Source organism: Catharus ustulatus, chromosome 9 (assembly GCF_009819885.2).
Source record: "Catharus ustulatus isolate bCatUst1 chromosome 9, bCatUst1.pri.v2, whole genome shotgun sequence".
Classification (NCBI taxonomy): Eukaryota; Metazoa; Chordata; class Aves; order Passeriformes; family Turdidae; genus Catharus; species Catharus ustulatus.
The window spans coordinates 10,044,591-10,068,908 of record NC_046229.1 but is presented as its reverse complement, the minus strand read 5'-3'; the positions used below and the strand labels follow the sequence as shown (position 1 = coordinate 10,068,908).

Here is a 24,318-nt window from a genome sequence, read left to right as displayed (position 1 = left end):
ATAATCTTTTTGGCAAAGTCAGATATGTATGTCAGGCTTTCTGTGTTATAATGTCAGATTTAAAGTTTAACCAGCCAACATTTCTCATTTCCTCATAGTAAATAATAGTAAATAATCTCTAGCTACACTCTTGTTTTAAAGTAATTTGTGCAACACTGTGGCTTCACATGACAGCTCATCTTTCATTGATTTGATTAGTTTAATTTAATTTGGGATTTTCAATTCAAAACCACACTTAAAGGATAAAAAAAAGCTTAGAGATAAATATATAACAGTTCCAAAAGGCATATGTATTCAGCAGACTTAGCACATGTGCACACAAGGGTGATAAATAGATCATGAATTAATAATGATATCAGATGGTTTTCACATGTTCTTCTCTACTTAAAATCCATGTACTTGAAAGATGTTGCTGTCATGGAAAAGATGTAGAGTTTCTAGCCTTATAGAATGAGTTGATGGACTGATTTTTTTTGATTTCTTATATACCTGTAGTGCTGAGACTGCTGTTTCACTTGGCATGTCGTAGTGCCACTGGCACTCAGCAAACCTTTTATCTCTTTTCCTCTGCTCTTTTCTTTTCTAAAAAGACAGTAGCATCTGCCATGAATTTTAATTTCATTTGAAAAAAATGCATGAACTGGTAGACAGATAGTCTTTACTTTTTCCTTCTGGGTACCTGAGCTTCTGATCTTAATAACAATAGATACTAATTCAGGAAGATAGGTGAGCCCTGTCTTGTTCTAGGCACATGAATGAGTTTATTCACAACAGTGGAGTTGTGACTTGTCACTCACATTCTAAGTGCCTCTCAGAGTTTGCTCTCTTTATTCAGTTATGAACAAGATGGTGTTTAGAGTTTGAAAATTTTAAATTAAGGTGTTAGTTCTGAATCTTGCAGCTCGCTGTGGAGTGCAATAGCAGATGCTCTCTTCCAGCATCTGTGTTGTTGCTAAACAGGAAGAGGAGGTGGGAAGGAGGAAATCTTGTTCAGGTTTTATCCTGCATGACAATTTTGGTAAAAGGATAAATTGTCTCTCAAAATTCCTGGAAAATGTGTGACTTAAAATACTCGAGTACATTCTCTTATGCTCTTGATATTTTTAGGGTTTGTTTTTTTATGTTATGCAAACGCTGAAAGAAATACTCTGCAATAAAAGGTGCTTATTTCAGGTAGTGCCTTTGAAGTGAAGCAACATCGGTTCTTTAAAGATTTGGACTGGAATGGATTACTCCGGCAGAAAGCTGAATTCATCCCACAGCTGGAATCTGAGGATGACACAAGCTATTTTGACAGTAAGATTCAAGATTTGGCCTAAACCACATCATATTTCTTGTGCATATTTCATTTTTGAAATTGTTAGAGATAAGTCATTTTAGAAATTGAATAAAATACTTGATGGAAATTGCTTAAAAATGTTTCTGTTGAATGCCAAGCAAGGTTTCTTTGAAGGAAAATTAATTTCAAATGAAAAAATGTTGCTGCTGGAGTCAGTTGGCCTTTCACTGGTGCCTGTGGTCCTGCCAGGCATGGCCTGCAGTGAGAGGTGCTGCCATTGTCATGCTAGGCTCATTAAACTTCTTCCAAAGCATTTAGTAAATCCAAATTCCTTGAGTTTTTGAGCGATATGATCATTCCCTAGTGAGTGGTTTCAACCAATAAATGTTTTTAAAAAAAGCCCAAAACAAACTCTAGACCTTGAAGACAAGTATATGGGGAAAATTCTTAAGAGATCTTAAGTAATTGGAATTATTTTCACTGCAAGTGTATCACTTTATTTTAGTATTACTAACCCTAATGAGATATGAAATGTGTATAAATGTCTGGGAACTGCCATGGTATCAGTGCTATGTAAGATTCCTGGTATTTCAAGATAAGCACCAGAGTCAGTGCTCTTGGGAGAGAAGGGAGGAGCATCACAGGAGGGATGGAGAGATCTCTGTTTCCAGAGCCTCTGCTCCCTAACTTTTCTCATTTAACTTGGGGAGCTGAGCAGGTGGAAAGGGCTTGGTCAGGGGTGAGGTCTTTCCCCCTCTCCAGCTGCAGAATGGGGTACTGGATGTTTCAGTTCCCTGAGATATGGAAATTTCTGTTCTACATTGATAGAATCTCTCTCATCTTGGGGCCATGGGACTGGTTGAATCTGTGTGAAGCACGTTTTTGCTCTGTTCCTATGCTTTGCTGAAAGTGAAAGGAGGGGGAGAGCAGCTTCCCCTTGGCTCTCACACTGCACAAGCAGTGTGATTCCTTTTAGATAGTGCTCTTCCAGTTTGGGGAAGGGCCTTTTAGGCTGGGGCTTGTTTGGAGAGGTAGGATTGGGAAAGAGAGATTGAGGAATCTCTGTGTGGTTTCTGCAGAGAGCAGTTGGAGTCAAACTGTGCAGAGGGGGCAGAGATGGGGTTTTCTATATATATATTGAGGTTGTACTGGTACAACATACACGGAGAAACTGATGTGGTGGGGTGTTCCTCACCACTGACTTGACTTACAGGATGTGGAAATTTTGGTCACTGAGTTGGTCCAGGGACTGGCAGAGGCCCAGTGCAGCAGCCACAAGCAGCTCCTGGTGGATAAAAGCAAAACCACTGGGTCTGTCAAGATCCCAGAAGGATGGGAAACTCCCCACGTGCCCAGGCACACTCAGTATCAGGGTGACCTTGATGTGAGTCCTTTATAAAGGCTGGAATTCTCACGTCAGGAAATATCTCACACAGACACTGATAGGAGCTGACGTTGCTGTTATAAACCCTAATGCAGAAAATGTTAGAATTTATAAAAGTAGCTTTCTGGCTGATGTGGTGCAGCAAATTTGGCTCAGTGTAGTTATCAGCTTTCTGTAGCCAAAGTTATTAGTGCCCACCCCATAAAATCCAGTGTGGCTGGCTTAGAAATCCAGTGCTGCAAATCTCAAAGCACGAAATCTCTTTGGAAGAAGTTTTTGCATTAAAAATAGCTTTGCATATTGGCTGCTTGCCCATTTTCTTTCACAAAATCTAATCCTTTTCCTAGTTGCAGGAGGGAAAAGAGGAGATTTTCTTTTGGGTAAATATTTTTGTTTTTTAAAGTAGGCTTGTATGTATGTATGCAGGACAGACTTTTTACTATCAAAGAGCTGTTTATTGGAAAGTTGGACAATGAACTGTTTCCGTGTTTCCTTCCACATGATTATTTCCTGTAGGGAAGAAATATCCCTACCATGAAGGGTCTGCAGGATTAGACACCTTTTGAGTATCAGCTGCTTCCAGAATGGAATACAGCTGACAGGATAAGATAAATTCAGTGCCAAGGAGATTTTTTTCACTGGCAATTGCACGGAACGAGCAAAAACTAGCTGTGTATGTTTCAATATGAAGGGAAATACCTGCATGGTGTATAAACATTCAAAGTTCTTTCAGCAGACCAGTAGCAATGCTTGAGGTGTGAGTTACCAACACTCCCACACTGATGCAAGTGCCATGTCTTGTTCCCAGCCCGTTCAGAGCGGTACCAGCACCTGGATTCGGAAGAAGAGGAGGACACTAATGATGATGATCACGTGGAAATTCGGCAGTTTTCCTCCTGCTCACCCAGGTTCAGCAAGGTAGGGACGTGCTAACTTGCTGAAAGAAAACAATTTAGAGAGGAGCACTGTTTCCTTGCTTTGTATGGGGCAGATTTTAATTATGTGGATACTCTGTGTGATCATGCTGTGTAGTATTCACTGAGGAAAGAAAACACTGCATTGTTTATTCTGTGGTAGTTTGTGGCCTGTTAGAAGGTGAGTACCAGAAAAACTGGAGAATGACATTTTGTATTTTTTAATGTCTCACCAATATATGTGTAGGTCTCTTCTGCAGCTGATAGTTTGATGTTTTTACCAATGACCTGGATGCTGGCATTGGGAGTATCCAAAACTTACTTGCTTTGAGCAGCCTCTTTCCGAAAGGACCTTCCATAGGTGACAAGAATGGAATGAAAATAGGTTCTGACATTTGGATTAGGGTCTAAAATCAAAGGGGTTAAGAACATCAGTGAAGTTTACATCACTCATTGTCTCAAATACAGCCTGAGGAGCAAAAGGCAAGGTGACAGTTTCAAAGAGAAGGGTCTCAGCACATGGTCCTTCATGAGTTAGATGTGCCAAATTATTGAAGCAATAATTTTCCATACTGGGCATGCCAGTAGGAAGGCCATTGCTGGGGTATTCTGGTCTGTACTGGGCAATGTTCTTGAAAATGAACATGGACCAGTAAAAGGGTGTCCAGAGGAATTCAGCAAGAATTACTTGAGTTCTACGAAACATAAAACCTCTGGTGTTTTCAAATATATAACTAGAAGGAAAGGTCTACATTGGTCTTCCTGATAAAATATAGTATGTTTGGGAGGGGCAGAAGGGAGAAGAAATGCTGGTTTTAGGCAGCCACTTTATGAATTGTATTTCCCTCCTGGTGAGGTGGGAGTAGGAATTTTACTTAGGAGCTCTGAAGGATATTTCGGTTTTTCACAACAGTTCCTCCAGTTTTCCTCTGCTGAAGTCAGTTTTTAAGGACCAGTTTGTTCTTTGTCCTCGACCACGCTACTGTGGTTTAAATAACAGTTACTCTTAATTTTATGGAGTTGCTCCTGATTTGCATCACTAAAAGTATGTTTAAAATTGGACCTGGGGATTAGTTGGTGTTTTGTAAAAGTTCTTGTGAGTACGTAAGAGTTTCTTTTCTCTGCCTTTTCTCACCATGAGTATTACTCATTTGTTAGACTGAAGCTTTTCTTTAGGGTTCAATGTTTTTGCCACAAAGAGAGAAAGTTCACTTTTAATGAATTTATTTTAAGACCTGGAAAATTATACAGCATTTGTAATGTGGGAGGCATAAAAGGCTCATTATATTTTGAAATTCTTGTCTGACAATTCAGCCATATGATTTATTAATAGTTATCTTGTTGATGCTCTGAATTTTTAATAACATTATTTTCATTAATCTCTTCTTATGTAAATTAGGTCCACAGTCAAGTGTAGTTTTAAAAGGATGGATTTTTTTGCTTAATCATTTAATTATTTAAAGACGGCTGTAAAACCAAGAAAGGCACTTTCATTAAGCTGTCAGCATTATAGTAGATTCCTTGAGGAGGGCAGGACTTTTTTGTTCTGAAATAAGCTTGGGGCAATGCTGATAGACTGATGATAATGAAATGGGGTCATGAGCATGATGCCTATCACTGAAGTGAATTTGTGTAGTAAGATTTCAAGATCCAGATGCCAGCCCTCAAGAGTTGTGCAGCTGTCTTTAGCAATAGCTCCTCTTAGATTTGAGAATCGTTAAAACCAAAAATCAAAGTAATTTCACAAAGTTTGTCAGTATTTCTGTTGTGTTTTCAAAAGAGAGGCGTTGGGTGCTGTTGTAAAAAACATTTCAGTGTTTCTGAAGCTGGGTCTTTTTCCTTTCCTCTCTGGCACACCTTGAGCACATCACACCTGCGCTGTATTATTTGGTCAAAGAACATGACCAAGTTCACGCTTTCAGGGGGAAATTTCAAGAAGAGATTTTTCCCCTTACTCAGAAAAGGCCCTGTGGGTTGGTTTTCCCTGCACAGAAGGATCTTTTGCTGCACACAGGTGTACAGCAGCATGGAACGACTTTCCATCCACGAGGAGAGGAAGACTCCCCCCCCAACCAAGCGGAGCCTGAGTGAGGAGAAGGATGATCGGCTGGACAGCCTGGGCGGCTTGAAGAGCCGGGACCGCAGCTGGGTCATTGGGTCTCCTGAAATGTGAGTTCTGTGCAACTGAGTCTTCTGGTTTCCCAAGCAGCTAAGAAAGACCAGCCAAAGCTTTCTTTGACCAGTGTTAGGTGAGGAGAGCTTTGTATGTTGTATTTCCACAGGAGAAGCCTGGATTGGATAGCTAAAAGTGAATGTGTAGAAGCTATATGGTCCTTAAATATATCCAGTTAAATATTAAGATCTTCTAAATCTATAGGAAATACTTTTAATGAATTTAAAGGTATTCTAGCCTTAAGGGCAGATTTCTTACGTTACGTCAGAGATGTACCCACATCAGGTTTTTTTCTTAAATTAATGCAAATTCTGGCATTGCCAGACTTTGACTTTTTGTTATGAAGCAGAGAAATCGTTAAGTAAGTTCAAAGTTTCAAAAGTTCAGAATATGTCCCAAAATGTCAGTAAAATATATGAGTACCCAGAATTTGGATACCTGCCATGTTTCTGGCATTACTGAAAACTTACCTTATAAAAGGGGTGTCTCTCATTTTGTGCAACCCCTATAAAACTTTTACACTAATGTTTGGCATTAGAAGGAGCATAAAATGTGTCTCTGACCTGGTTTGTATGACTCCCTCAAAAATGTTTTACCTCATAACTGAGGTGCACTTCATTTTGCATTAGGCCTTCCTGGCTTCTGATTTAGAGCAACTTCGAAAGAAAAATTCATCTAATTCCAAAAGGAACATGGAAGATGAGTTGCATTCTGCAATTGTGATTTTTTTTTTTAATAATATTTAATATCATGTTCATGATGCTGTATTTTTCTTTGGGTTTATCCTTTCCTTTCCTAGAAGCTTAACAACTGGAAATCTAAACTCAGGTGGTGCCCCAAGCCTTTTTTGTTTTAACTCCCCATGTTGTAGCTTGGCCACCAAACTTCAGCTTAAATTGGCTTCAGGCACATGAGTTGGGTCTGTGCCCTGTTTTCATCCCCTGGCTCACCTGGGGTCAGTCACAGAATGACGAGTTTGCAAAGGACCTTCAAGATCATCAAGTCCAACCCATGCCCTAACATCTCCACTAGACCATGGCACCAAGTGCCACATCGTCTTTTCTTAAACATGGTGACTCCACCACCTCCCTGGGCAGACCATTCCAGTACTTCATCACTCTTTCCGTGAAAAACTTTGTCCTAATATCCAGCTTATATCTCCTGGGGCAGTTTGAGACTGTATCCTCTCCTTCTGTCAGTGCTGCCTGGAGAAAGAGACCAACCCCATCTGACCACAGCCACCTTTCAGGGAGTTGTAGAGAGTGATAAGGTCACCTCTGAGTCTCCTTTTCTCCAGGCTGAACAAGCCCAGCTCCCTCAGCCATTCCTTGTGTTCCAAGCCCCTCACCAGCCTTGTTGCCCTTCTTTGGATGCGCTCAAGCGTCTCAAGGTCCTTCCTAAACTGAGGGGCCCAGAACTGGACACAGCACTCAAGGTGTGGCCTCACCAGTGCCGAGCACAGGGGAAGAATGACCTCCCTTCTCCTGCTGGCCACACTATTCCTGACACAGGCCAGGGGCCATTGGCCTTCTTGGCCACCAGGGCACACGGCTGGCTCATATTCAGTCGGCTGTCGACCAGTACCCCCAGGTCCCTTCCTGCCTGGGCACTGCCCAGCCACACCGTCCCCAGCCTGTAACACTGCAGGGGGTTATTGTGGCCAAAATGCAGGACTTGGCACTTGGACTTGTTAAACCTCATCCCATTGGATTCTGCCCATTCATGCCCTGACTGGTGTCTCGGTTCTGCCCCCAGCCTGCGCAAGCGCCTGTCCATGTCCGAGTCGTCGCACACGGAGAGCGACTCCAGCCCGCCGCTGACGGTGCGGCGCCGCTGCTCGGGGCTCCTGGACATGCCCCGCTTTGCCATCTCTGCTGAGGACGAGGGGGCTGCCCTCAAGCGGCCCCAGTCCGAGGGGATGCTGCTGTCCACGGTGCAGGCTCGGGAGGGGCTGCCCGTGCCCATTCCAGAACAGCCTGTGGAGCACGAGCTGCCGCTGGAAGGGGACGCTGGAGCCACCACCCCGTCCACGGCCACCGGCAGCGCCTCAACGCTGGCAGGTACGTGCTTGGTGTGGGAGTGTCCTGGTCCCCAAGGAGGCTGTGGTGCCTTGCAGAGATTAACTCTGTAAAACTGGCTCAGGTGTGAGGGGGTGTGACTGCCTCATGCCAAGTAGATATTTTAGTGGAGTTTTATGGGTGTGCTTGCCTTTGAAATAATGCCAGTGGTTTCGACTCCTCAAAATTCCATCTTAGACTTCAGTTCTGTCACTTCAAATTGATTTAGGTCTTCTCATGCTTGAGATTCATATGATCTATGCCTACTTACAACCACTGGGTGCCTACCTGAGACAGCATTAATTTAAGCATTAATCAGAACAGATCACTGCTGAGTTGGAGCTGGAGAATGTGGGTGTCAGCCATACCAACAGATTCCTGCTTCCTGTGGTTTTGCTCATCCCAAGAGTTTGTAGAGACTTGAAATATGCTGGGGAAGCGGGGCTTGGGTCAGGGATATGCTACTTATTTTTAACAACCAAAAAATAATGAAATTCGTCCAGTTGCAGTCTTAGAAAAGTGCAGCCTAAATTTAGTAGAGTGGCTCTTAGAAGTCAGTGTTTGATTTCTCAGCAACTTTGACTGTCCAGGGGCTTTTCTCCAACTCTGGGCTGAGATGAACCTTCCTATGGTGGTGCCCTGAGCTGCTGGAGTACAACTCTGGATGCTGGAGTGTTCCCAGCTCCTGCCCATTTCAGGGTATTGGGAAGACAAGGGGGTGAAGCTGCCTGTTCCTAATAACAGAGGAGGCCAGAGCTAGGAACTGCTGGGAAGTAGTAAGGAGGGGGAAAAAAGGAAGTTTGGAATAATGGCAGAAAGAGGGGAAGTTTAAATGAAGGTTGGCAAAAGAAAATTTGAGAAAGAAGGCATAATTAGGGGAAGGACTAGATTGTAGGATTGAATAGCAAGGAGTAACTGGGTAAGGAAATAAGGAACAAGTTGCTGGGAGAAACTGAGAAACTAGGAGCAAGCAGGCAAAGCAATTGTGGTGCATTGAGAATGGAAAGGAAAGGGGTACTGAGGAAGTAGTCAGAATAGCAGCAAGAATGGACAAGGTGGAGTGCACTGGGCAGATGTGATGGGGGACTGATAGCAGAAGGTGGAAATGCCTTAGAAGAAATTTGCCTCCAGTGTACAGCCAAAGATTCCCATGTCTTACTCTTCTTCTGCAATTCAGTCTGTGAAATTCTTTCATAATTGTCCCATTCCCCTTCATTGCCCATGCTCCTTGAAGAGACCTGGTGCTGCCACATGTAAAGAAGAGATGCAAGAGTGGAGGAAGGAAGCTGCCTCATACTGGCTTGGCATAGGTGCCATAAGTGAAGCCTTGGGTTCTCAATTTCTTGCTAAGAACATGCTATTAAAAATGGCAAGAACAATTCCATTGCTAATTCGAGTATCTGCAATGTGAGATTGGCAAAAATGAAGTTCTCCTGGGCAGCCTGCTCCCCTGAGCTCAATACATTAGAGCAGTCTTTGATCTAGTGCATGGAATCCAGGGATAGCAGTGCTTCAGTGTCCCCAAGTCAGAGGCTTGAAAGGAATTTAATTCCTGTCACTGTCCCAGAGTGCTCCTCTAATTTATATGGCACCTTTTCCCATGCAGCCTCCGAATCCAGGTTCCTCATTGTCTGGGAGCCTGATCTGGAACTCTGTGGCTCTTAAGTGTTGAACAAGCATCTGGTCCTGAGATCTATGGGAATGGTGCTTTGAATTTTTATTTTCATGATACTTCCTGTTTCACTTAGTATGCAGAGCAGTGCTGCCCACTTAAATAACGATGATCAATGTTTTGTTCTGTCCTCATTGTTCAAAATGTGGCCCTTAGGCTTTATTTATTGCATACTGCTTAAAATTTGCTTTTGAAGACAGAATGATTAATTTCCCTTGTGGAGTTGCTGTGATGCTCACCACTTTCATTTCTAAGCACCTTGTAAATTCTAATTACTGTATTTTCACAGTGCCCCTTTAAGGTATCACATGGGGGACTTAGATATTGGCCTTGAGTACAGGACCCCCAACCCCCAACATCTGCTGTTGTTACTTGCCTGGTCTGATCTTCAAGATTACTTTGCATTTTATATATAATTATAGCAGGTTAAGTCATTGAAGACTAAATTGCAATGGTGCACAAAAGGGGGCAAATTAAGGTTGTCTTTGCAATCCACATTTTTACTTTCCCTGGCTTGAGTACCTTAGTATTCTCTTAAAGCGGATTTTTTATGTGCAACTCCAGAAGAACCTGGCTCTTCTATTACAGGTAGTTTTAACTTAAAGATTGACAGTTCTTGCTGGTTGTAAAAATGCAGCACTTTCTATAAACCTGTTTTCATCTGTGAACGATCCCATTGAAATGGCATGTAGAAGTGCACCATGGCTTTAGAATTCATGGAACTGCCACTGAGCAGTGTGTTTCATTAGTGAGCTTTTCCACAGAATAGAAGCTGCTAATTTTCTGTGTTCAGAATAACACCATTTCTGTAAATAAAAATTCAAGCCCTGGGGTTTCTTCTTAGGAAAATTTACTCTTGGACTTCATGTAAACATGACTTTGATTTAATGTATTTTGCCTGTAGGGGAATAGACTGTTAGGAATTCCCTGTGGTTCTAATCTGTTTTAATTTAAACTGTAGCTGGGAGCACTGCAGATTTCTCTGATCCACGAGCTCGCAGTAATAGCAATGAAGGCCCAGACTTTACCACTCCAAAAGCCATCAGCGATTTGGCAGTGCGGCGGGCACGGCACAGGTTGCTCTCTGGGGAATCAGGGGAGAAACGTACCTCGAGACCTGTCAATAAAGTGATTAAATCAGCATCTGCTACTGCCTTGTCTCTCCTGATTCCCTCAGGTAAGAAATGCCTTGAGTGAGGCATTGTCAGAATCTGCAAGCACTAAACAAAAGGTCTGCAGACAGATCCTCCCCCTTCGCTCTCCTGGAATAATGCCTTGGCTGGCAGGAGAGGAGAGAGCTAACTTTTACAATCGGTTTAATATTTCCTGCTCAGGTTGATGAGCACTGCTGTGCCACAGACAGGAGGGTTGTGTGTGTGGTCTGACTGCAGCTTCTGCCAATGGCAGCTGGGCCCTGCTCTTCCCCTGGTTTTGTTTAAATTGACTCCTAGCTGGTCTCTAGACAATGGTGCAGCAAGGAGGTACAGAGACACAGAATGATTTTAACCCTCAAGGTGCTGTTTTATGGGGTCACAGGCTAACTACAATGCTGTTTGGGAATGAAATGTGTCTGGTGCATTTATGCACTGGGAAGTTGCAGAAACTCCAGGTAACTTGGTTGAGATTGAGTGCTCAAGAACTGAACAGTGTAAGTAACTCACTAAGTCAACACAGAACTGCTCACCTTGTTGGCCCAGCTCTGTCTACATACAAAACCAGGCCTTTACAATTCCTGATGCCTGGTGATCCTAGAGAGCAGCTCAGTCATACTGAGCTGTGACAGACTGGTTTGGCAGAAGGAGTTTCTTCCCACAGGGATTTTGTCCCTTTCCAGAGGATAAGACCATGCTGTATTTCCAGGGCTGTGCCTGGTCCTGCCTAGATGGGAGCAGGGAATGCAGCTGGGCCATAAGCAATGCCCACCTGTTCCTCCCAGCAGTGAGCTGGAGGCAGGACTGCACCTGCTCTTGGCAGCCTTGTGGTGATGCACATTTCCTGTGCTTTGGGCATGAGTTGCTTTCTGAACTACGAACTCCCTCATGAAAACCTCAAAAATGTGTAGTTAGTCACCCAGCAAAGGTTTCTTCAGAGCTGCTCTCATCTGCCAGGTAAATATGTGCTGGGCGATTCAGCAGGTGTTTCTTAATGGATTAGAGATTACCTTCTACAGCTGCATTTAGTATTCCTGCTCTTTGGGTTTATTTTACTGATGTTGACCAGCTTCACTATAATATGAGAGTTCTTTATTTGCTTTGTACTTTAAAAAGTGGATGTTGTTCCACCAGCAAGCAGAGTCAGGTAGTTTATCTGACAACCCAGCCCATAGCTGTTCATTTGGGAAACTCACTCAAAAGTACACTTGTGACGTTAGTTTTCAGTAGCAAAAACCGTGCAGTAACCATTATTTTAGGGTTAAATATTTTTGCCCCTGTGAATTTCAAACACTACCAAAACTGCCTAGACGTAGTTGTCTGATCACCTACTTCTCCTTTTGTGTTAACACTAACTAATTTGGATTAATCTCAGCACCAGTGTGTAACTTGCACCAAGATCTAAAGACATCTGATCTTTTGGAGGAGGATGATACATGATAACCTGGAAATGGGGTGTTGCAGGATTGTGCCTAGAGCAAATGCTCATGATGGGTTGTAAATCCTGGGAAGAGAAGTAGAAAACACTGTGACCCAACCATAATTCTGTATGAGCAGTGCACTAAATGTACAGCTCCAAATGTGCCTTTTTGGAAACACTGCTATTTTTATTACAAAAAATTAGTTGAAGCTGCAGACAGACCTAGGTCTGGTGAAGGCCACCAGCTTTAAGACCATTGGAAGATACAGTTTCGTAGCTGTTCTCTAACAAGAATTTTCTCTCTTTTGGAGGCCTGTTTTCCTAATTTTTTCCCACCTTTGTGTCATCACTGTAGATCACCACACGTGTTCTCCATTGGCCAGTCCAATGTCACCTCATTCTCTCTCCTCCAACCCATCTTCGAGGGACTCCTCACCCAGCCGCGACTTTTCTCCTGCTATTGCAAACCTGAAACCACCAATCATCATCCATCGGGCTGGAAAGAAATACGGTTTCACTCTGCGCGCCATTCGCGTCTATATGGGTGACAGTGATATCTACACTGTGCATCACATGGTCTGGGTAGGTCTCTGCTGCTCTGAAAGAGAACCCTGGGGGCCACAGATGCGTCTAGCCAGGGGTGTGGGGTTTAGCTTGAGAAATTGTGTTTTGCCACCTTGTTTTCTCTCTCCTTAATCACACCCAAAGTTTTCTTTTTTGGGTGGGGGGGACCCTTTATAAACAAACAAATAAGTAACAGCACTTTGGGTTTTCTGGTAGTTTTTAAGGCCATCACAGAACCACAGCAACTTTTCTTTCCTTCTTTTTTCCCCCTGGTTACATGAATTCACCTTCTTTCACCTGCAGCACATCCTTTAAAGCATGTTTCTGTGTACATACCCTCTCTCTCTTTATTGGGGTTGTTGCATGAGGGCCTATTACAGCTAATTTATTCAGACTTGTGTTAGTGATTATAACCTGCTTCTGATCAGTTCAGTCTGCTGGGGTTTTCCATGCAGTCGCTTGGAATTGATTACAAGCCTTAAAGCATCACTGCTGCTATGCTGATTGCCACAGGATTTAGCTCTTGGCTTAGTTGTGAGCTGTGCTAAAAGGTCTGGTTTCCATGTCTGTATCGCTTCCTTCCCACTACTGCTGGTACTTGATCTCTGTGTTCCTTTTGTGTGAGTTAGATGACTTCTAGGAATGATCCATTCCCTGAAGCAGTGTTGTTAGGATTGTGTAGATAGGGAGAATGCAGTCAGGATAAAGGTGATTCATTTCCCTGCACTTCTGTGTTAATTAGATAATATGGACTTCACACACTTTGGTCCTTATTTAATACTCATTCTGACAGAAATAATCTGAAACTGAATTTTTGCCTTGCCCCTCTCTTGCTTTTCTTGAACAATGCTGAGTTTACCAAGATACTCATTTGGAATCTTTCCAGGCTAGTGGGAGTGATGTGCCTTGCCCTGCACATGCTGAAGGAGGCTTACATTCCTGACCAGGGACAGGGGAAAGGCAGTGTGTGCACAGGGGAAAAGTCTGGTGCTGGATATGTTAATAAGGGATGGAAAGTGGAAAAAGAAACTGTTTGGGATGAGATGCAATTTAAACACATGGCAGAGTCTTCTTTAAAAGTCTGTTGGCCACCTTGGGTTCCAGCATGTACATGGAAAGATGCTGGATTTGGGATGGCAAAGAAATTGAAAAAGACTGAATGCTTGTCTGGAAATCAAGAGCATCTGGGTAACATTCCTGAGTACTGTGAATTTTTTTTAAGTGTGTTAAGCCTTTTGCTTTGGGAAGAGCTGGTCTCTCGATCAGTTTAACCATCCTGGCTGCCTTGGATGGGGATCAGACTGGTGGATTGGGATTAGGCTGGTGGGATACTGGGGAGGAGTGGAAGCTGTGCCAGGGGTGATTTCTTTCACCTTTCTCTGAAGAAGCTGAGGCTGGCTGTGGCAGGAAGTGACACGGATGGGCTTTGAGTCCCATCTGGGCTAGTGGTCTTGCACATTCCCCTTCTCAAACCAGCCCCCCTTGCTGTTGGCAGCACGTGGAGGAAGGGGGTCCGGCGAACGAAGCAGGTCTGCGGGAAGGGGATCTGATCACCCACGTCAACGGGGAGCCTGTCCACGGGCTGGTGCACACTGAAGTGGTGGAGCTGATTCTGAAGGTAGGGGCTCAGTGCTGTAAGGTTTTGGAATACATGAACAGCTTGTTTAAAATGTATGTAGTTGGCATTGTCTGAAATACACAGCACCTGGTGGTATTTAAGAGCAGCTTTGTATGGTTGGTGTTGAAATTATCCAGTTAAATGACTTGTGTTTGATACCTCTCTGAGCAGAATCCACTTACAGAAAAAACACCCCAGAGTTCTGGACTGTTCCAAGAGACAGAAGTCTAGGGTTGCCACTAGAGGAGCAGTCAGGATTATTATTTTTTTAACATGAGTGAGACAAGCCATGCTCTGTGTTGCAGATTCATCATGATAGATGCCTGATATGCTCACATCTGCCATCAGTCAGAGCACTGGGAATAGGATTGGTGACAGAATATCACTTTGTTCAAGTTTCCAAGTATTACAAGTATTAAATTGAGTCATTTGGGATCTCAATGGGAGAGGTCAGATGCTGTTGTGTTCTGCCTGCTCTGGGAAGCTTTACCTACCAGCTGGGGTCTGAGCTAATCATTTGTGAAAGCCTGACTAACGAGGGCTCTCTCTCGGCAATTCCTTAATAAATGATAGGTGAAAATGCTGAGGGGGAAAAATGGAGTTTGACAAAGGATTACAAAATGGCAGACAGCAATACACTAGCAGCCTACATGCTTTGCCTGCAGATATGCTTCAAATAACCATGTTTCAAGCAATGTTTCTTTGTCTTGTGTCTGACAGAGTGGAAATAAAGTGTCCATCTCCACCACACCATTTGAGAACACGTCCATCAAAGTTGGTCCAGCTCGAAAAGCCAGCTACAAATCCAAGATGGCTCGTAGGAACAAGAAGAGCAAAACAAAGGATGGTCAGGAAAGGTTTGTTTTGATGTTTCTCTGTTAAAATTAAAGGATAACCAAGAAAATATAAGAGATCTTTAGAGAGATCTTGTCAAATCCATTTGCAGATAATGTATATCAGCAGGTATGTCCTCTAGTTCTTTTTTTTTTGATCTCTTTTATTGTGGCACAAAATTGACTGAAATATGCTAGCAAAGGTAATTAAGTCATATGGGCTAGTGAACACCTTTTGAATGTTCTTCCCCAGTAAGAAGAAGAGTTCTCTGTTGAGGAAGATCACTAAACAAGCATCGCTGCTGCACACCAGCCGGAGTTTATCGTCCCTGAACCGGTCTCTGTCATCTGGAGAAAGTGTGCCTGGCTCTCCGACTCACAACCTGTCTCCTCGCTCACCAACCCAGAGCTACAGATCCACTCCAGAGTCCGTACACTCAGGTAAAAAAAAGAGACATGAAACAAAATAAAACTAAGCCAAAAAAATGCAGTCAAACAGGAGAAGAAAATACTGGAGGAAACCTTTGCTGATTGATTAATTTTGGAAATAAAATACACAGCAGCAGGTAGTAGGTCTTTGTGAAGCAGATGATGGCAGTGATGTTGATTACCTTAAGGATGGATGTGTTCTTGTTCATTGATTCATTTAAAAATGAAAATCCATACATTCTTTTAAGGATGCACTTGCTGTACTAGAGCATCCTTCCACTTTGATGAAAATGTGTGCTGTAAGTTGCAATCTCTTCATAGCAGTTTGACACATTTTCTGTGTTCAGAGAAAAGAAATCAAAACAGTGTGGCAAAGTCATATTTGAAAATTGAATCATCTGCTGGAATAAAGAGATTTGCATCCAGAGAATAGCAATGAAACACGTGGTTTGTGTGATCAAAGGGGATTTTTTCCAGAAAAGTGTTCTCATAGCTGAGTGTTTCTTACTGTGCTCTGGTGTTGGGTGCTAATGATGTGAATTTCCATCAGAAGCCTGGCAATGTTGCCTTCAATATTACTGCTGTGCTTTGGAGTAACATGGCATTGTGTCTACTTATTTTCAATAACTTTTTTTAATGGCCAAATATGTATTAATCTTCTTGGTGTTCTTTTCTTTGGTTTTTTTTTCCTCCCTTTCAAGTTGGCGGCAATTCTTCCCAGAGCAGCTCTCCCAGTTCCAGCGTTCCCAACTCTCCAGCCAGCTCTGGGCACATCCGACCCAGCTCTCTGCATGGCCTAGCACCAAAGCTCCAGAGGCAGTACAGGTCTCCAAGGCGCAAATCTGCAGGAAACATCCCTCTGTCCCCCCTGGCTCACACTCCATCACCAACCCCCCAGTCCACGTCGCCGCAACGCTCCCCATCTCCTCTGCCAGGACACTCAGTTGGCAGCTCCAGTATTATCCAGTCTTTCCCAGTAAAGCTACACTCCTCTCCACCACTGGTGAGACAAATTTCTCGCCCCAAAAGTGCCGAGCCCCCTCGGTCTCCTTTGCTGAAGAGAGTGCAGTCGGCCGAGAAGCTGGCTGCCTCTCTGTCCTCCTCTGAGAAGAAGCTGGGCTCCTCACGGAAGCACAGCTTGGATATCTCTCACTCTGAGTTCAAGAAGGAGATGTTACAGCGGGATCCCAGCCTCCAGAGCTTACAGGAATCTGCCAATGAAACAACAGGTGGGAAACTCGTGCTGGCAGAAAAAGGGATGCTGCAGAAGCCGGGCTCGCGGAAGCTCGGTGCCATTCGGCAGGACAGGGTGGAGAGGAGGGAGTCTCTGCAAAAGCAGGAGGCCATCAGGGAAGTAGATTCTTCTGAAGATGAAACAGATGATGGTTCAGAAGATAGTCAGGATGGGAGAAGGCTGGACAAGCCCCGTGGCAGTGGAGACCAAGGCTCAGATTCTTTTAATGAGGATAATAAGTTCTCATCTAAATTGGAAAGCAAGGATAGTATCGAAGATGATGCCTTTCTACCTGAAGATCCAAAAGGTACAGAAGATTTGCAGAAAGGAAATACTCAACAAGCAAAGCCTGTTTCAGAGCCACTGCAAATCAGTGTTCACCCCTCCCCACCAGAGCTCCCCTCAAGAACTTCTCCAGAAAAGCTAGCTAATTCAGAAAAGCCATTCTTAAAAACAGAAACAACTTCAAAGGAGCATAAATTGCCAGAAAACAAAACTTTGGAGTGTTCTGGTCCAAAAGACAGGTCTTCTGAAGCAATCAAAGATCTCGGGAGAGCTCCAGGCACTCAAAAACCAGCGGATCGCACAGAACATGTGCAGTGCCCGTCAATCAAACTCCTGGAACTTGAAGAAGGTGATTCTTCTGGGGCCTCCTGTGGTAAACTTGACTTGAAAGAGCCTGTGCTAACAGAAAGCAGTCAGAAAAGCCAGGATTCCAAACCTCTGCTGGCACTTTCCTCGCGGTGCACGGCAAACACGAGCACTCCTGTGGCGGCGAGCCCCGCAGAGCGCGGTGAGAGGGGTCCCAGGGAGACGCCTGCGCCTGTGGAACAGCACAGCTCCTCATTCCTGTCTCCTGCGAGCGCCACTGAAACGTCCCAAAGAAGTGCTAGCCCTGAGGAGCAGCAGCCCAGCTCATCCCAGGCAGAGGGTGCTTTAACTTCCAGCACAAGGAGCCCGGCAGGCCCCGTGTCCCCCCCGCTGCTCGTCCCCGGTGCCATCGAGCACGTGCTCTCCGTGTCCCCGTTAGAGCCCCTGGCCCAGAGCGTGCTGGGCCCTGTGAAGCTCAGCGTGTCTGGGTCTGCAGAGGTGGAAAAGAGAAAGGATTTGGGTGCCTCCTGTAAAGAGGAGAGAGATTTGCAACAAAAAAGGCAGGAAATTTCCCAAGCAGGAGAATGTCAAGAGAAAGCCAAACCCTCTAGCACGGATGGTCTGACCACGAGGAGCGGGTCCTGTGCAGAGTCCTTACACCCAGCAAAGCCCTGGGAGGCAGGGGCTCCTGTGGGGGCCAAAAAGGAGGCAGCATGTCCTGTGGTGGTCAAAAAGGAGGCACCTTTTTGCAGTGCTAAAGCATCTGAGGCATTGGCAGGTAGCTGCAAAATCACTCAGTCGAAAGAGCTGTCTCATGCTCTTGGACAAGCAGCTCTGAGAGCCTCTCCTCTGCCAGATGGCAGCACGAGGCCCTGTAAAGAAGGGACTCTGGCACAGGCAAAAAGCAAAGAGGTTGGAAATCAGTTAAAAATACAAGACTTTCCCCTGTCACATGATGATGCTGTAAAGAAAACATAGCAGCATCGCTGGTACTCATGGACTGGAGCGTTCTACATTCAAAATAGAGACTGCATGTTTGAATTTTGTAATATACACTAATATAAAATAGAACTTGTGTACATCTATTTTTGGGAGGGTTTTTTTCATACTGTTTTTTGTGTTTTTTCATCCTTGCTATTCTATTTTTGTACACAGTAGTGCTTGCTGTTTGAGGTCTCTTTAGAACAGGGTATCTTTAAAGCAGGGCTTAAGAAACACTTTGGTTTTATTTTTTTTCCCTTTCACACCTTTTATTTTGCCTGAGTTTAGGGCCTGATGTGCTCTTCCCTCTAATTCTGCATTTATCTGAGATCCCAAAAATTCTGTGTGCAAAAAAGGCAGCTTGTTTTTCAATTTCTGCTTTTCAGCATTCTCTTTGAAATTCCATTGAAATTCACATGTCACGTTTTTGCTCCAGTTTTACAACCTGATGTCCCTTGACAAGAATAAGAACCTACCCTTTTGTCTGCACATTATTCTGAAACTACAGACCCTCTTTGGTGCAAATAAAACCTCTTTGTCACCATGGGTCTTCACAGTCCTGTGTCCTTAGAGGATGTGGAGACAAAGGACGTGGCTGGAGAGACTGGACAGAGAGAGATCCCTGTCTTCTCTTTGAAACAAGTAGGAATATTTTTCAATGGAATTACCAGAAAGAGAAATCTCCAATCCATAAACAGGCTTTTTTGGGGATTGTTTTTACTTATCTGTATGGGACACATGGCAACATTTCCCTCTGTTTTTAAAATTTTAGTGATGTTTTATCTTCCTTTCCCTGGCTTCAATTCAAAACTTGCCCTGCCTCTGAATAAGTGACCCCAGGAAAGGGGTGTCTGTAGGTTGGTTTTAAAGTAGAAAAATTTGTAGTTGCGTATTCTCCAGTGTGTCTGGCAAAGTTATCTCAATGAAAAACGACCTTTGGAGACTTTTCCTTCTCTTGGTGAGTCTAAATAGGTAGGGATTTTAAGGTGTCCCTTAACATTTCTGAACTGGGGCTTGGGAAACTTGCTGAGTTTTCTGAATCTGCCCATTGTAAAAACAAATCTATGAAGAGTTCAGACTCCTCGAGTTCTGTGGTCAAGCTGCAAGCAGACTTCAAAACATGTGATATTTTCAGATTTCAGCTTTGATAGCTAGATAATTTCCACTGCTGAGGTCACTTTGCATTAAAAACTTACTCTTTGCTCCTAGGTTTAGACATTGCTTTGCTTTAAGTGTGACCGACTCTGGGTGACAGTGCTCCCTGCTGAGGATTAGACCAATAATAATGCACCAATAAATGTGTTGAGTGGTGATACCTGTAGCACTGTAAGCCATTTCTTCATCCAGTTAAAGGTTCCTCTCAATGAACACTCCCATCATTTGTCCCAGATTGTGCTCAGCTTGTATCCTAGTCTTGTCTGAGTGGATCTCCCTGCGGTTCACCCGTGAGAGACAGTGCCCTGCTCATTGGCTTGCTCTGTTAGAAGCAGAATGACTGTGCAACAGTATTCCAGGCTAAACCCCATCTCTGTTGGTCTGATTTCATTACACTGCTGCTTCCTTCACTGTCTTGGCTTTCTCTGAACTTGAAGTTTTGATTCGCTTCCCCTAAATGCAAATGTGTTTATTATATAGGAATATATCTTCTCCATCTCTTTCAACCTGATTTCAGTACAACCTACAAGTCAAAAATTCTCTGGAATCTCACCCTGTTTCTTTCTGTGTAGCAGTTGCTCTCCCCCATTATATACTTGATTTTGGCTGCTTGGATTTCATTTCTGGACCAAGTTTTGGTTTGGTTTGAGCTTTTTTTTTTTTAACATGTTTAAATGAGTGTTTACTCCGTGTGTCAGTGTGAACATGTATGGTGTTGCTACTATACTAACCAAAGCCTCAGCACTCCCAGGTAACACCCTAATAAACCTAGCTGTGGTGGTACTGAGAGCAGAGCCTGCTGTGCTGTCTCTCTGCTCTTTTTCCTGGAATTCGTAGGCTGCTCGTTTACACTTGGTTTGCAATTACAAACCACAGCATTTCCACTGCCTTGTCAGGGTCCTGGGTGTCTCCAGCCTCTCCAAGTGCTCTTGGTGGTGAGTGTCATTCAGTGCTGATTTAGAGCAATAGCAAGTAAGGAACAGACTTGGCAGGATCTGGTACTTATCTGGCTGGTTTTCTCCCTGAGGAGTTGATCTACTAAAAACTTGTTGAGAAACAGCGCAGGATATTATGGCACAGACAGGAATAGTGAAAAGTGGATTTGGCATCCTGAGTCTGTGGTAATTACAAAGACAAGCCTCCTTGACAAGCTGATCTCCTGAGAGCACCTGACCTTGGCGAGATGGAAGTGTCTGTGTAAATTATGGAGTTGTGTGAGGACGTGGTCCAACCTGGCTGTTCCCTGGGTGGCAGGTCCCCCTTTTCCTTCTGTGTTTAAAGCACCTGAAGAGAAAACCGACCGCTGCTCCTAGGAGGTGAGCACAGGGTGTGAGCCAGGCTGGGTAACCTGGTTCATGCCCCACTGGCAGGGGTGGGACCCTGTCATGGTACCAGCTGTGAGCTGCTGACTCCCTGCCTTTGCAGCCGGTGCTTCCTATGCTGAATTGCAGAATTATCCTTTCCTAGGCATAAAAGGAGGAGTGAAACCCCTTTCTGTGTCACAGCTTTTGCTGCTTTTGCCTGTGTTGGCCAAAGAAAAGTTGAGGTATGTGTTTTGTTGCCTCTTTTGTAGCTACGGTACAGAGTGGTCAGTGCAATTAAAAATCCCTGGTTTTTTGGAAGCCAAAGCCAAACAGCATTGCCAGGAAAGCATTTTAGTGAAGCCCTGTATCCCCTGCTCTTGGTCAGTCCTGCAGTTTCCCTCAGTGTGCCAGGTGCCCCATTGTCCCTGTTCTTCCTGCTGTCAAATTTACATGGCGCACTTTAGCAAAGAGTTGGGGCAAAAAGACTTTTTCCATTAAATCTTGACAATAAGCCAGGTAGATACACCAAGACTTATTCCTTGCTCTGCTACAAATTCCTTAAATACCTTCTCAAATAAAAGCTTGCAAAATGTGTTGGGAAGGAACAGGTTGTTGGAAAAGCTGTGTCTGAGGGGCATGAGCACGTTCCCAGTGCTGGCTCAGACCTGCAGTGCCCAGGGGGAGCCCTTGGTCTCCGTGGGTAATCCCGAGTCAGGCAGGCACAAGGTGGAAGTCAGGAGTGTGAGGTGTGTGTTTGGTGAATGAGCTGTGCATGTCACCATCCAAAAATGCTGCTTTCCTGCTTTGTTTCCCTCTTCCCTTCTGTCAGCTTGGGTGTGTCTCCTGCTCCTCATCCGTGTTGGGATGGCAGCGTCTTGAGCTGGTTCAGCCTCCGCAGCTCCTCTCTGCTCCTGCATCCAGCTGGCACATCCCTGCCCCATGCCTCAGTGTTATTTTCCCCTTTGTCTCTTACTGTTGCAAACTAAGAGAAATGGATGATATTTATTGTAAATATTAGACGTTAGCGTTGTACTGGCCACTCCCAGGTCCGAATGTTGGAGGCCTTTGGCTGCTGCTGTACTAAAGAGCGCTTGTGGGGGAAGGGGTAGGAGTGACCTGTGGGTTTGTTTGCCACACTTGCATTAAGGTGTGATTTGGAGGTTTGGTTTTTTTATTAATTTTTTTTTTTTTTCTTCCGAAGAGGGGAGGATAAAGTCTTTCTCTGGTTTTCTCTTACTGGATGTGAAGGATAATTCTGTACTTCTAGTAGAAGATTTGACAGAAGTGTGTGTTTACGTTGTGTTCGATTACCATATCCAGGTGGCTGTGAGAGCACCTCCTGCGCTGGGCTCTGCCAAGCCGTGTCACTCAGCACTTAGCTAGATAAGAGAAAGTGTGGAATTTCTGTGTTTTTAGAAACTTGAACAATTGCCACATAATAGCGGTGCAATAATTTTTATTCATGTTGTACCTGCATGTCGATGTTCAAATCCTCCTCCAAAATAAATAATTTTTTTTTTTTTACATAAATCCAAATCCGTGTTTGTCTCTTGGTTGGTCTCCCCTCAGTTTCCCACAGCTCTGGGGGTGGCTGTGCTCCCAACCCACCTGCTCAACAGCTGCTTGATGGGGCAGAAAATGGCCTGTGAGTGTCTGTAGGAGTAACTCTGCCAGGTTCTTTGGGATTTTCTGCTCCACAGGCCAGGTGTGTGGCTAAGCCAAAGCTTTCCACTCTGAAAGTCAAGCCCAGAATTTACCATCCTCCACCAAATCTGTAAGTTTATAGTGTTATGTACTCCCCTGCTAATTAATGCAGGGTCCTGATGGTAGAAACATGTCAGGGGTAAAAGGGGTGAAAACCTGTCAGACATGAAACTTGGCTGAGCAAGATGAGGATGTGACTGACAACACCTGCACACTGTGTCTGATGGGTTCAGGAGTTGGATGCACAATGAAATCCAAAGGGCAGGGGCTTGGATTAGCCAGCAGGTGCTACATAGCCCCTTTTCCTCTCACTTATTTAGGCAGCCTTGATGCTGCACCACCCAAAACCTATCCAGAAACAGATCTTTGCTTTTAACATTTGCAGGTGTGTGCCCTCCACGTGGAAAAGCCTTCAAAGGCTATTCCTGTCCTTGGAAATATAGCTGGGGAGACGTTCATGTCTGGGGGGATTGGACTAATCCTCATTCGCTGCTGCCAAGGATGCTGAAAATATCCCGTGTCTCCGTGCTCCGGAGGAGCGGGGATGGGGGCGAGGCTGGGCTGGGTCCGCAGGAGATTTGCAGCTCCTCGCTCGCCGTGTGCTGGGCGTCATCGCTGACGTGGGCTCATAAAATATTGGAGATGTTCTGCCCACGCCGAGCGGGACCGCAGGGCCCGGGGGACGGGAGCGCAGCGAGGGGACAGCGGTGCCTCTCCCGCAGCTGGAATAACCTCCTGGCTCATGGCAAAGGCTCCTGGCTCCCTGCAGGGACCTGCCCCGGCCCAAACCCACAGCATCGTCTGCAGCAACACACAGCCTGAGGTGGGAGCATTGCCCTGGATGAGCAGAGTTGTGGTGCAAGGGCTTTTCAAATTACATTTTCATGGAAACAGAGATATTGGTCTCCTTTTTAAAGGCTCACTAGCTGGAGTTTAATTAGGGTTATTTTAATGTCAGCAGCCCTCCTGTAGAAGTTTTCCCAGCCAGGAATAAGTAACACTCAGTCCACAACAGTTTATTCTTGCAGAGAATTAAGCCACAACAACTAAGGGCCATTTTTAACTCTCAAATGCTGACATGGAAGTGGAAGCCCAGCATACTTCAGTGCCAAGATTTGACTCCTTCCCCCAGGATCAGAGGGTGTGGGTGAGTCTCTGGGAAAAGTCCCACTGCCACAGCCTGGCTGTGTGCAGTTAACCTGGAATCCTGAAGATGGGAGCTGAGGGGAAAGCCAGAGCATCCTGCACGGGTGCTTGGCCCCCCACTCTTGGTCAGAGCCTGGTGCTGATGGTTTGATCCCTGTATGGGCCATTCATTAACAGCTGCACTCGTGATCCTTGTGGCTCCCTTCCGGCTCAGAACATTCTGTGATTCTGTAGAGTCTGCTCAGAATGGAAGCCACAGCTGGAATTGCTGTTGGATGCACTGGGGACTTGAGAGGAACCTGGGCTTGCTCGTGTGCTGTACATTGCTGCCTGTTCCTGCTGCGGGTGCAGCTGGGCACTGAGTGCAGGGCTCAGCTCTGGGGGATGTGCAGATGTCCGAGGCTCCACGGGGTTTAACTCTTCCTCTCAGTGCAGCCTCGCTCCCTGTGACCATGGAAGCACCCAGGGCTGGCCTGCAGCCACCCCCTCTCCAGCCTCCATCATGTGCCAGTGGGCTTTATATTTTAAACGCTGATTAGGGCTGACCTCATATTTCAGAGCTTACTTCATAGTCACTAATGAGGGATTAGGAATGTTAAGCTAATTAGCAATCAGCAAACGAGGGCTCAGTCAGTCTTCTCAGCCTGACATGCTGTCAATGAACGAGTTATTTGATGATTATCGTAAACCTGCTCAAACGGGCTGCCTA

General features: G+C 44.8%; 1 protein-coding gene across 6 annotated transcripts in view; it reads left to right on the top strand.

Moving 5' to 3' along the window:
• The window catches only part of MAST2 (microtubule associated serine/threonine kinase 2), a 228,416-nt gene extending 206,127 nt beyond the window's left edge, over positions 1–22,289 (top strand). For all 6 annotated transcript variants that reach the window (XM_033067135.1, XM_033067136.2, XM_042779559.1 and 3 more), the window contains 10 exons: positions 1,174–1,296; positions 3,472–3,581; positions 5,592–5,746; positions 7,506–7,810; positions 10,441–10,656; positions 12,406–12,632; positions 14,110–14,232; positions 14,953–15,089; positions 15,319–15,506; positions 16,196–22,289. In XM_033067135.1, the coding sequence (XP_032923026.1) occupies positions 1,174–1,296; positions 3,472–3,581; positions 5,592–5,746; positions 7,506–7,810; positions 10,441–10,656; positions 12,406–12,632; positions 14,110–14,232; positions 14,953–15,089; positions 15,319–15,506; positions 16,196–18,297 (3,686 nt within the window). In that variant the 3' untranslated portion in view covers positions 18,298–22,289. The remainder of the gene's footprint in view (positions 1–1,173; positions 1,297–3,471; positions 3,582–5,591; positions 5,747–7,505; positions 7,811–10,440; positions 10,657–12,405; positions 12,633–14,109; positions 14,233–14,952; positions 15,090–15,318; positions 15,507–16,195) is intronic.
• The last annotated feature ends 2,029 nt before the right edge of the window (positions 22,290–24,318 follow it).